The 13308-nt window shown below is 42.4% G+C and overlaps 1 protein-coding gene across 1 annotated transcript in view; it reads left to right on the forward strand.

The window, feature by feature from the left end:
* The first annotated feature begins 639 nt into the window (after positions 1-639).
* Positions 640-13308, forward strand: part of Uaca (uveal autoantigen with coiled-coil domains and ankyrin repeats) — a 59803-nt gene continuing 47134 nt past the window's right edge. Inside the window, exon 1 of the mRNA XM_070042989.1 lies at positions 640-867. Within this exon, the coding sequence (XP_069899090.1) occupies positions 790-867 (78 nt within the window). The 5' untranslated portion in view covers positions 640-789. The remainder of the gene's footprint in view (positions 868-13308) is intronic.

Genomic DNA, 13308 nt, shown 5'->3' on the forward strand with positions numbered 1-13308 from the left:
TCCAAAATCAGGATACATTAATTTCCCTCGTTTATATATGTGTCTCTACAGGGAAAGGACAAAGTATTGATTTGTATTTTGTGGCATCTTCTACAACTGTGTGCCCCCCATTTCTAACTTTCTCTCCACAGCCGTATGGATTTTTCACTTCCCAATCACTGAACCCCTTACGCGCTCTGATGTCCTAGAGCACATGTCTCAAACTCCTTACCTGCAGGTCCTTCTAGAACTTTCCTATCTTAAGAGGCTGTCAGCGTCTGGAGTTTTGGGGGTGCGCAGGGCAAAGTGGGATTCGTGGCTTTGAGTTTGGCTGAAGTTGCCTGAAAAGCGGGTCGGGCATATAGGATCGGTCCTGGGGACCCGATATGAAGGACCGGGGGAGGAGGGGGTGTCCCCTCCGCCGAGAACCCACACAGCCGCGAGGGCCGGGAAGACGCGTGCCCAGGGCCCGACCTGGCCTCCCGCGGGAGAACCAGGCTGTTGCGAGTTTAAAAGGGAAGTCCCGCCCCCTTCCTGGATTCCGATTGGTCTGTCTCGGCCCCACCCCTCGTGAGACTGCTGGCTGATTGGCTGCGGGAAGAGACCCCGCGGGCGGCCGGGAGAGAGAGAGAGAGAGAGAGAGAGAGAGAGAGCCGCGGGGGCCCCAGGTGGCAGGTGGGGCGGGCTCGGCGGGGCGGCCGCGTCGCCTCTTCAGCCGGCCGCGTCGCCTTCTCAGCCGCCCGCGTCGCCTCCGCTCGCAAACGCCGAGGTCCGCGCCGGCTGAGTGCGGCGCCTCGGGAGCCGCTGGCCATGAAGAGCCTCAAGTCTCGGCTGAGGAGACAGGACGCGCCGGGCCCCGCGTCGGCCCCCGCCGCCGCCGCCGGCTCCGTGAGTCCCGCGTCCCTGTCCCGCGTTGCCGTCCCCGTGGTTTCCCCCGTTCCCGCGCCCCGGGCACTTGGAGCCTCCAGCCTAGCCTGAGATCGCCTTCTCCCCGCGCGTGACCCCCGCCCGGCGGCCCCGGAGGTGCGGGCGCGGGGCTACCCGGGTGCCCCGTCCCGCGTCCTCGGTGCTGCGTCCTCCATCGGAGGGACGAAGCCCACTTGTGACTGATCGCGGGGATCGCGAACAGCACCTGTGCGGCGGGTGGTGCAAGGGGGAAGGGCAGGGGAAGACCCCGCCGGTGCCCGCCTGAGCGCGGGCGGGGCGGGCGGCGGGCGTCTCCCCGCAGCGGAGGCCGGGCGGTGGAGGAGGCCGGGCCTCCCCGAGGTTGGCCGGAGAGCAGGGATCTTGGGAAATAGCCTGGCCGTGGATAACTGAGATTGAGAGAGTTTGGCCAATGGGAGGAATGACAGGGTCACCCCGAAATGCGTGTGATGAGATAGATGCTAATTTAAAGGTCCCCAGGAAACACACCTAAGCAGATAGATGCGCAGCCCGCATCGCCCAGTTAACTACTGGTGGTGATGGAGACAGATCTGTATTTATAATGTGGTACGTATTTTACTGAAGGATTGGCTGACTCTCCTGCGTGTGCGTGTGAGCGTGTGCGTGAGTGTGCGTGTGCGCGCCTGCCCGCCCTGGGGCTTGAACTCCTGGGCACTGTCCTTTAGGTTTTGTTTTTTTCTTTTTGGCTCAGGGCTGGTGCTCGACCACTTGAGTCGCACCTCTACTTCTAGTCTTTTTGCCGTTTAATTGGAAATAAGAGTCTCAGGGGCTTTCCTGCTTGGGCTGGGTTTGAACCGTGGTCCTCAGATCTGAGCCTTTTAAGTACCTAGGATTATAGGCATGAGTCACCAGTGCCCAGTTTTTATCAGAACACCAATTAATTTGGATCCTGGTGTTGATAAGCTTTTATATTTTTATTTTTACATTTTTTTTATTATTTATAAAGGTGATATACAGAGGGGTTACAGTCACATAAGTCAGGTAACGAGTACATTTCTTTTTGGACAGTGTCACTCCTTCCCTTACTCTCTATAAGCTTCTTAAATAATAAAAATTAATTTGTATCAGCTTTTGAGTTAATTCAGACTTAATTCTTTGCGCCCAAAAAATTGTTGAATTAGACTTTGAAATTCTCATTAAAAAAGATAAAAAATAATAGATGCAGATAACACACTATTTGATACTTACTAAAGTGTGAAAAGGTTTTATAAGCTCATAGAAAAGGGAGATTCCTTTTGTTTTTCTTTTTAAAATGGCAGTGCCACAGAGGTTATAAAAAAACCAATTTCTATGGGGCTGGGAAGGTGGCTCAGTGGTAGCACACTTGCCTTGCATGCCTGAGGCCCTGGGTTCAATTCCTCAGCACCACATAAGCAAAAAAAATTTTTTTTTTTTGTAATGCAAGTTGTTGCCAGCTTTACTGTTTAAACATTTTCCTGCATTTATTAGTTGGATTCCCCCACCCCCAGCTTTGTTTGCTTTACTCTAAAGATTTACATCCCATTTGCAGGTTTATATATCTGTGTCCTGTTTTCCTTCTAGAAATGCAAACAGTGTTTATTTGTTAGTGATATTATCTGATCTTAAATCCTTAATACTCATTGAATTGAGCATTTTATTATTTAATTGTGTTAAAATGAAGTACATGTTAAAAAAGACCTGCTTGCTTAAAAAAAAGCAGACATTTTATAGTTTTGTAAATAGTAGAATAAGCTTTATAAGATTTTTAAATGAAAGCAAATGAGTCTGATGTCCAGTAAAACCAGAGCGAGCATTGGTAGAATAGAATGAACATATTAATCCTTTTCAGTCTCAACCCTGATGTTTGATTCACTCATATGTGTGTATATTTTTATGATTTGGCCTAGCTGTCTTTTTCATTTTTGCCTTTAAAGGTTTTTGAATAGATAACCTATCACCTGGTTTAATATCTGCAAGGGAAAATGTTTACCACAGAGTATCCTCTGTGTTCTTCAGTCTCTTTCTCTGGAGCCCTTCCTTAAACAAGCCAGTAGGAATGTAAGTACCCACCCTTGTAGAAATGCAGCACTTTGTACTTACTCTGCCTTGTCCTGTAGGTTTTTTTTGGTGAAGGAGAGGGCTGGTACTGAGGCCTCAACTCTGGGCCTTTCACTCTCTCTCAGCCTTTTCAATTATGGTTGGCACTTTCCCACGTAAGCCATGCCTCTAGTTCCTATCCTGTTTTTTTTTTTAGCTTTAAATTAGTCCCATTCAGAGTTTTCTTATTCAAATCTTTAGTTATACTATAAAATACGTAAATTTGTATTTATTTCAAGTATGTGCTTATAAGTATGTATTTCCTTGTGTGATTAATTTTTAAGAGTGGGGTGATTGGGTTAAAGCATATACATTTCTGATTTTAATGAATATTGTTAGATTTCCTTTCAGGCATCATGCATCAAATGTATGACAGTGTTTTTTGGAGCTTTTATTATCTGTTCAAATTTTTGGATCCTTGCAGGACTGGAAGGAAATTAGCATTTGTTTCATGTTTTGGTGAACTCCTTACATCTTTTCTATAAGCTTATTCTTCCCTTTTTTTTTTGCATTTTAAAAAATTCACTTGTATTTCGTATCACTGGTATTTAGCTTGGCATTAAGACATGAATAGGTAATGCTAATTCTTTGCTGATTGGTTACCATATGACGTTTTTATAGAGTCATGTGTTATCTAGAAAAGCTGTTTGTGTACAATCCAGTTTATAACCTTGTATTTTGTGACTTTTAAATTTATGCTACATCTTGGCCTTTTCACCCGGCAATATTCAACAACAACAAAGTTCTCCCAGGTTTCTTCTAGTTGATAGCATTTCTTTATGACATTTGTTTTTGAGTGAGCATGCTTAATAACATAAAGATTTTCATTGTGATGTTACCCTACATGCTCACAGCATGATCCATATGGAATTTATTCTGGCATAAGATAAAAGGTTATACATCCCTTAGGCAACACTGAAAGCAAAGCTTTTCCTTGCTAGTCAGGCACTCGAATATTTGAGCCATGCCTCCAGCCCTACTTTGCTTTGAATAATTTTTGAGATAAGATCTTGCTTTTTTTTTGCCTGGGAAAAAAGTGATGATCGTACTTAAAATCGCTTGGATGACAGGCATGTACCACCATGCCCAGATTTTTCTGTTGAGATAGTATCTTGTGAACTTTTTTTCTCCCCATACTGGCCTCAAACTTCCATCCTCCTGATCTCATCCTCCTAGGTAGATGGGTTTAGAGATGTGAGCCACTGCACCTGGATAAGAGGGTCTTGTTTACATTCACTTTCTTTTTCTTTCTCTTCCATTCCTCAGAATCTCCTGATTTGAATTTTATAGCACTCATTGACAGTTTGTGCTGCCCAATTTGAGAGAAAAACTTTAAATGTTTCTATCATGGTTTCTTCATGTATTTATTTCAGCTTTGTTGATGCCGTTTTGTTGTTGTTGGTTGTGGGGCTTGAACTCAGTGTCTGGGTGCTGTCCCTGAGCTTTTTCATTCAAAGCTAGTGTTCTACCACTTTGAGCCACAGCTCCACTTCCAGTTTTTTGGTGGCTATTGGAGATAAGAGTTTCATGGACTTTTTCCTGCCCGAGCTGGCTTTCACCCCTTCAGATCTCAGCCTCCTGAGTAGCTAGAATTACAGGTGTGAGCCACTGGTGTCGGGCTTATGTAAGCTTATTATCTGAAGATTTATGAGCAATAGACTGAGGTGTGTTAGTATGTAAATGTTTGATGACATAGTTTGTAGCGTAAATGTAAATTCTATGCAGATGTGCAGGAAAAAGAAATTGAGAATATTTTCCAATAGCATCATTTTTATAAATATATCAATGAGTTTAGAATTTATTCAGTGGAGATGTGTTTATAAACACATAAAAGTAAATTGAATTCATATTTACAAACTGTGGGTAGAGTACATTTGAGGGTAACCCTTTACCAGTCAGATCATGAGATAGCAGCATCTATTCATAATTAGGATATCTTTCTTGTTACATTTATTTTTTAATTACTGAGCTGGAACTTGAGATTTCTAAGGGAACAATTAAATGACTATAGATATTATACCAGCTCTATGTCAATTAAGTATATGGGTAGTTATATATAATTATATGTACAAGGAGAGTAGGCTTGTTCATTTCTACCTACTTCAGAATATAAAATTTTGGTAGTAAAATTAAGGTACTGTACTTCCAGAACTATAGGTATTGTAAGCAGACATTTTGGAAGCGTGTGTGTGTGTGTGTGTGTGTGTGTGTGTGTGTGTGTGTGTGTGTGTGTGTGTGTGTGTGTGTGTGTGTGTGTGTGTGTGTGTGTGTGTGTGTGTGTGTGTGTGTGTGTGTGTGTGTGTGTGTGTGTGTGTGTGTGTGTGTGTATCTACGTTAAATCCTATCTATGACCGGCATTTGTGGTGGAATAAATTCTTGGTTGTAAAAGTAATACCTGACCTGCAATGTTCTGCAGTGATTGCTTCTGCTGCCCCTCTCTGTGCTCCTCCTTACCCGGGGCAGTGACTTTCATAAATGAGCAATGAAATGGGATTGGAAACATCTTGCTAACATCTAGATTCCCTAGAGAAACATTATTTGTAAGAGAATTTGAGTTGCCCTTATGGCAGCGGAGAAAAGCTTGAGCTTGATTCTTACCCAGTTCAATAGAGGGAAATGTTTGGAAAGCATCAGGGATTAGGTACAACTCTGATATGATGTTATTATCATCATGACTTTTAGGTAATATAATTAAGATCACAAATTGTTATGTTCATTCTAAAGTCATGATAATTAAATACTGTTTACTTATTTTCATTAGAGTCCAACCTTTAATTTAAAATGTTTACCTTAATTAAAAGTACCTTGATTAGAACTTTATTTGGATAACTTCCTCATGATATCCCAACAATATATTTCTTCTATTTTCTCTGCTCCTTTAGAAATTTAAAATCAAGAAGCCCTCTTTTCATACTTGGTGGTTTTGACCCCAACCCTACATAAAGTTACTGAGTCATTCTGGATATTCACATTGTAATACAAAAGTAGAGTTGCTTTCTTGGGCCTGTTGATGCATAGTGAATCCCCAAACCTAAACGACTGAGTAGTCAAGGGTTTTAATTATGTCTTTCAAGAAGAGTGAAAGATCATCATGTCTAGTTACTGTATATCATATACATGTTCAGATCTAGCTGAGGAGTTGGGCTTTGCTAGCATTCACCTTACTGAGTTTGAGAAACATATGGAATATGTGAGTTAGATTCAACAATGAATTGATCATTGTCTCCGTTTGGATAACTCCCAAGTTGGGAGCTGAAAAAGTTCCAAGACCAGCCTGGAACCCTATGATGTGCTAGAATGCAGCTATGGAATGTTCAGGCTCTGAGGCCTCTGAGTGAGGCCCCCACTTGGCCAGTGATGGGACCTTTTAAACGGTAGACAGATAACATCTGCCTTAACCTCTTTAAGTCTATAAGTTCATCATGACAATTAAAAAATACAAGCAGTTAATTCTGAAGGATAATAGGGACTGGATGCCTCTCTCCCTCTCCCCTTTCTCCCTCTCTCTCTCTCTCTCTCTCTCTCTCTCTCTCTCTCTCTCTCTCTTTCTTTTTTTCTCTCTCTCTTTCTCTTTTATTCTTGATACTGGTCTTGGGGCTTGAACTCAGGACCTGGGTGCTGTCCCTGAGCAATTTTTGCTCAAAGCTAGTGCTCTGCCACTTGAGCTGCAGGTTTTCTGGTAGCTAGTTGGAGATAAGAGTCTCATGGATTTTCCTGCCTCTGCTGACTTTGAACTACAATCCTCAGATCTCAGCCTCCTGAGTAGCTAGATTACAGGGGTGCCTGGCAGGACTAATCACTTTAAACAGAACAGTTCACTGGCTTTTAGTATACTTACAGTGTGGCTTAAATGCTATCTGTATCTGCTTTCAACCCTTCCCTCACTCTAGAAGGACCCCTATACCCATTAAGCAGCTGATTTCCATCTACCCTTCCCCTCTTCCTAGCAAACACCAGTCCTCAGGGGGAGCCTCCCAAACTGCTGTTTAACAGATGAAGGCATTACATCCCAGGAGAGAGATAAAATTCCTCTAGGGAAGAGAAAGGTCAGGGGAGGGGCAGTGGGATTGTCACCCCAGCCTGGGAAGATCTGAGGATACTGGCAGGGGGATTGGGTGGGAAATGGCCAGGAGAGGAAGTTGGCACCTGTAAAATAAGCGAGTTGGACTTTGTCCTGTGGCCCCAGAGGTGGGGACTCTTGCGATCAAATGTGTGTTCCATGGGTCACTGTGCACAGACAGGTGGTTTAGTGACAAAGCAGCAGTAGGAGGATAGGCTAGAGCCTGCCAGGGCCTGCACTGGACAGTGCTGAAGGGTTGGAGAGAAGCACTGGACACTGCAGAGTTGTGACTTGCCAAAGTCACCCCCCCACACACACACACACAAGTAGTCACAGCCTCTGCCTACCATGGTCCTAGGCAGTTCTCATGAGCACTTGGTGTGAAGCACTGTGTAATCTCTAATTGGCAATTAGGTTCTTAGTCAGAGAACACATGGCCTAATACACCTTCCTTCCTGTGTGTCATCAGCTTAGTTTGTTTCATAAATACACTTATTTATACTTAATTTACAATACTTCCATGTTATGTTTGAAAACAATACCCTGCTACCGGCTTAATTTACCATGCTAATAAGCCATCACTGTTAAGCACAGATTTCTTTCGGATTTGTTTTCAGTGTTTCATGAAAAATGAAAACATGCATAAAGGGAAGTTTGATGAACTGGGATCCTCCTGCTCTCTGCTTACACTGACATTTTGCTGTATTTGCTCCTTGCATGCATCTTTACATAGACAAAAACATAGCGCCAGCACATGTGACTTCACCTGCATTTGGAGGAAAGGTGTTTCATTGCCAAATGCTACAGCATGCACCCCTTAAGAATAAGGGCATCTTTCCATGCAGTAATGATATTAAAGACAAGGAAACTCACAGGTGACAAGAAGTAAGAGCTGGGAGAGAGTTTTCCACTTGGCAGGCCCATTTATCTTGCACTGTATCTTTCAAGTTGTAGTACTGTTTATGCATTATCTTGACGACTTGCCACAACTGTAGAGCACTCTTGCGGTCTGAGTGATTTTGAATTGATTCATTTACAAAACCACAAATACCGAGACACTTCCAAGAAGGAAGTGTCAGCCACCGAGTGAAGGAGCCTGGAAAGGGTGGAGGGAAGGGTGGGACTGGTGGGCAGAAGTAGAATGCATGGCTGCAGGCTGTCTCTGTGTGCTTACACATGGGTGCTGTTCTTGTAAGGCCCAAGCTTTGGAGCTGGCTCCTATTGGGCTTTTTTCCTTCTATTTCTCATCTCATGCCCCAGCCCTGGTGTTGAGTCTGTCTCTGCTGTTGTCCCGGACAACAGTCCACAACCTTAGAAACAACAGCCTGCCAGGAGACTGATAACACTTTTGCTCTTGAGACCACACTCAAAGAAATGCTCAGTTACCTTTTTTTTTTTTTCTTTCTTCATGATACTCAAGGCTTTGTGCTTGTTAGGCAGGTGCTGTGCTACTTGAGCCAGGCCTCCAGTTTCTCTAATGTACACCTAACTAAATGCTCTCCTGTTTGTGGGTTGATTTTCTTAAATGTTCCTTTATAACAGAGGGTTATAATTTATTCAAGTTCTTAATGAAATGATTAGTATTAAGTATTTAAGTTGGAGGACATACAGTTTTTAGAGAGTCAGCCCATATTTCTTAAATATTATATGCTAGGTACTGTGTTGCCTAGGGAGCATAAAAGTTAGTGTATGTCTGAATATGTTTGTTTTTCTTTGAGTTCTCTCTAAACCACCAGGACTTAATTTAAGATACAGTAATGTTTTTGAATAGTTCCATAGATTTTTGAAATATTCAGAGAAGCTTATACAGATGTGCAAATTGGAACACTAATGTGTCCTACATTTTAATTACTAAATATTCTAGTTTGGAATACTAGTTAATAGCTGTTTATTTTCTTATATTGGTTCACCCCATTGTTTTGTTTTGTTTTTTATAAGAGCAAATGTTTTTCTTTCACATAAGTTACTGTGTTACTTTGCTTATCCCGGCAAAAATAAGAAGAAATTTGATGCAGTGTTAAAGGATCTATTTCGTGACACCTTCTTGTCAGTACTACTTCAGGTGAGATTTCTGTAGCCCATTAGAGCTGGGATGGTAAATTGTCTAAAAATCCTAGTTTTTACACACACTGCTATTAAAAACAAAAGAAAACAAAAAAAAACTCTCTGTGATTTGGAACAAGGAATTTTTCTTAGTATGTTTTAATTATTTCTCTTAAGCAAGGCATTTTATCTCAATATGTTTCAAGTATTCCTCTTGTCAGATGTGGCTAATACCACTTGCCTTTCTAGTCTGTCAGAAATGTTGAGATCCACAGAGAATGAAAATATTTTGGAGGCTATAGAACAATACATACAGACATTTAAACAGTGGTCAGCTGCCAATGAAACCATTACATTCATTTCTATTAGATTTATTTGAAATTGTACTGGTCCAGTTCTGAAAACAGAAAACTCTGCTCATAGTACACTCCTTAAGGTTGAAGAGTTTAGTCTAACTGCTTATATAGAATGCAAAGATCAAATAGTTCCAGCTGCTTTTCATATTGATTCGGTGACAGAATAAGATGTAAGTTTAGGTTTTGTGCAGTGTAGTTTTGAGTTGGGATGGGATGGTCTTTACAAATCTGTCAGAGTGTGCATTTTCCCTACCAGATTTCCATTGCAGCATAGAGCAGGGAATCAGTACCACTGACACAGAGTGTTTTGTAGTCTGTGAGAAACATCACACTTGTGCATTTGGTGAGAGCTGGAGTATTCTGTGTTCACGACTGAGCAGTGTCTCATCCACACTGGCAGACAGAGCTGGCTGTGTGCTTCTGCTGGCTGAGCCAGTGGGAGAAAGTCTGCTGCATTTTCTGGGAACAAGTCAAGGCCACTGCACACACATACTTGTATGTTTTGATATTGTTTAAGTTATACTTCGAGAATACAAACTTTGGCAAAATTCAGTTTCACTGACATTTAAGATTTTATGCATTCTTTGGTCTTAACACTTTGATCCCTACCTCCTTTTTCCTGTCTTTCATGGGAACTGTTAGCCAGCCCCCTTGTAGACTGCACTGTGTCGGATCTAGTGTCAGCCTAGCCTATGTTTGTATTTTTCAGACTCCTGGCAGCAGAGATTGATCAATAGTCTCTTTCTCTAAGAGATGAAGTTCCTGAAAGCCATAAGTAGTATTTGTGCTCTACTATATCTATGTGTATGTCTTCTTTTAGCAGATATTTAGCACTTACAATATACTAGGTGCTTTCCTTTTTCCTTTTCCCTCTCCCTCCCTCCTTCCCACTTTCCCTCTCTCCCTCTCTTCCTCTCCCAGGTTTCTTCTCCTCCCTCTTTCTTTTGGGTGAAGAATGAAGGTCAGTCAGCTGAGTTAAGAGGTCTGCTGGCCTGATCCCAGGGTTGTGACCTTAGCTGTAGTTTTTTTTTTTTTTGTAATGAGCCTTGAGTAGAATGGTCTGTGTGTGACCTCTTTTTCATCTGGTCCCTTTATCCCCTCTGATCTTTTAAATCTAGAATTAGACTGGAGTTTGTACTGTGGACATTGTCACAAGTTCAGGGGTCTGGGCATCTGGCTCTTCTGGACATTAGGGTTTGCACTAACCTTATTTCTGCTTTGGTGCACATTCTCCCAAATTGTCGACTTCTTGTGGGTAGAAAATTATGGGGGGAAAGTTGATTGCAAAAATACCGTCTAGTTTTTAAAAGTTAGATTAATACATTAAACTAGATTCAACTAAGCAGTAATACCTTTTTGATTTCACTAACTTTCAAAGTACCATCAATTCTTCTTTTCCATTTTTAAAGTTATTTTATGCTTTATTTCTTCAATGTGTTAAAACATTGTACTTTTAGAATTGGATTAGAAAGGACCTTAAAGTTTTCAAGTTGAATGGTTACGTGACCTTTAAGCTTTTGGATGTTCTGTTGTGACCCAGAGGGAGTTGTGGGCCCAAGTCTAGAAATGATCCACCATGATTTTGTACCCTAATCCCCAGGACTTTGGATATGATGACAGAATATACTTATAATTTGCAATGGTATGTGGCAGGTGTTGCAAATGTACGAGGATTCCTAATCTTACTGTCACCAATGAGTTGGCTGGAGTCCTTTTGCTGGGCCTACATAGAAAATGCAAGTAGGTGAGGAAGAGTTATAGTATTGACAGTCCTGGACCTCTGGGTCCTGAGGGCTCACGGGCTAGGCTGACCGACCTAGAGGCTTCTTGCTTCAACTCTTGCGATCTAGAGACTTAGGGCTCCAGGACTTAGATGCCAGCAGCACTCAACAGCTAGTGAAATCCTGAGCTCTAAGTATGGATAGTGCCAGCAGCAGTCGGTGCCAGCTTGTGTTGTAGCTCTTGAACTTTGGTGTTCAAGACCTGGAAGCTCCCAGAACTGTTCCAGCAATTAGGGCTGTCTTTCTCCCACCACCTGTGTTCTGTCTTCTGCAGTGTGCACAGTCTGGATTCTCACCTTCGCAGTCTTCTCTTACTGTCTCTATACTTTGCCGTCGTTTCTCATCGCCTCTGCCCACCCCTTTTGTCCCCAGCTGCCCTCTGGCTGCCACAGCTGCTGCCACCTGCTGTTGTAGCGCCTCTTTGTGGTGGTATGGAAGCAGGGTAGATCAGGGAAGATGAGGCCCAAGAAACAGCAGCCACGAATTCTGAGATAAACACCGTATGAATGAGTAGAAACACAATTACACTACTTTCATTGCTTTAAGCCTTGTACTCGCTCATAAGCTGAAATATTAGTAAAAAGAAAACATAAAGAACAGCTGTATCCCTCTGCCCCTACCCACTTGTGTCAGATAATTAGTGTGCTCTGGGAACTGAGCAAGGATACCTTAAAGAAAGATACTTACCCTAGAAACACAAACATCTGGCGACCTCCTGAAGTATCATGGGTCACCAATCTGCCAACAGTGCCAGCTCAGTCCACCCTACTGGTGATAAAAATCACAAACAGGCAAGGAAAAGTCATTCTGGAGAAGCCTCACCCCCTTTCCTAAGCCCTGATGAGCTGGATAAATCTGGTATGTGTCTAGTTGACTTTTTCCAGTTAGCCAAAGGGGGATCAACCAAGTGTCTAACCAAGATGCTCTTTGAAATGCAGTCTTCTTCTCAGGCTGGAAACAGACCTGCAAGTTACGGAGATTTGAAGGAACAGAGAGGACTTTGCTGACTTGGAGATGGTTGGGGCCATGTTCAAGGATGCTGGGCCTTACGTGGCTGAGAGTCTCTTCCGCCATTGCTAGAAAGGGCGACAACTGCAGGACCTACCTCCGCCACCAACAGGAAGGAGCTGTATCTTCTCTAAACAGGAGCTCAAGCTTGCCTGGCACCTTGGTTTTGGCTCTGAGAGACCAGACCCTGACCCGAAAATACAGTCAGTCCCATATGGAGCTCTGACATATACAATTGTCAACTTAATGCTGTTCTTTTTTTTTTTTTTATGCTGTTCTTAAGCCTCTGAGTTTGTAGTGATTTGTTACACACCAGTGGAAAATGAATATGCAAGGCCATTTTGTAGGCATACGAAGAAGCTAAAAAGAAATGGAAATATTATAAATGAAAAAAATCAGAATATAAAATATAGTCAGAATCTGAGAATAGTCTGAAAATTCACATGGGGGAAGACCACAGAGAACTGTAGTTAGGAAGTTGTAAAATTATGAAACTTAAACATTTCCACTTCTCTGTTATAAGGTTACTTTTTATAATTAAAATAGATTTATATAAATGTAAGAAATATTTTAATGTAAAACCATGAACTTAATTTTATTTAGGAATTTATTCCCAGGAACATAGAGATTCATAGGTGGTGTTAGATGTGAAAAACTCTTAGTATTCCTTGATTTTGCTTAATTACTGATTATATAAATAAGATAGTTGGTGTCAGGAGCCTGTAGATAATCAAAACTCCCTGTGGTGTTAGCCAGTTCACTATTTACTGGTAAAATAGCTGTTCCTGTCCTGTGTGGATTAGGAATACAAACCGGCCTGCACACTTTTTGAGGAGACTGTGAAAGGTTGAAGTTGCAGCTGGAATATAGATTTCACTTTGCTTACAGATAACCTCAAAGAAGAAGATATGGAAGGTGTGTGCCTGCTATGGCCTGCAGCCATCTGAAGCCTGTGACCTTAGTGAAAAAAACCGCATTGCAGAGGTCCAGTGAGCGGAGTGGTACCCAGCAGGGCCTCCTGTACACACTTGAGGAAATAGGACAGGAAGTGTCCTCATGGCTGAGATGTAATTTCAGG

This window comes from Dipodomys merriami, unplaced genomic scaffold (assembly GCF_024711535.1).
Source record: "Dipodomys merriami isolate MVZ:Mamm:240054 unplaced genomic scaffold, mDipMer1.0.p SCAF_33, whole genome shotgun sequence".
Classification (NCBI taxonomy): Eukaryota; Metazoa; Chordata; class Mammalia; order Rodentia; family Heteromyidae; genus Dipodomys; species Dipodomys merriami.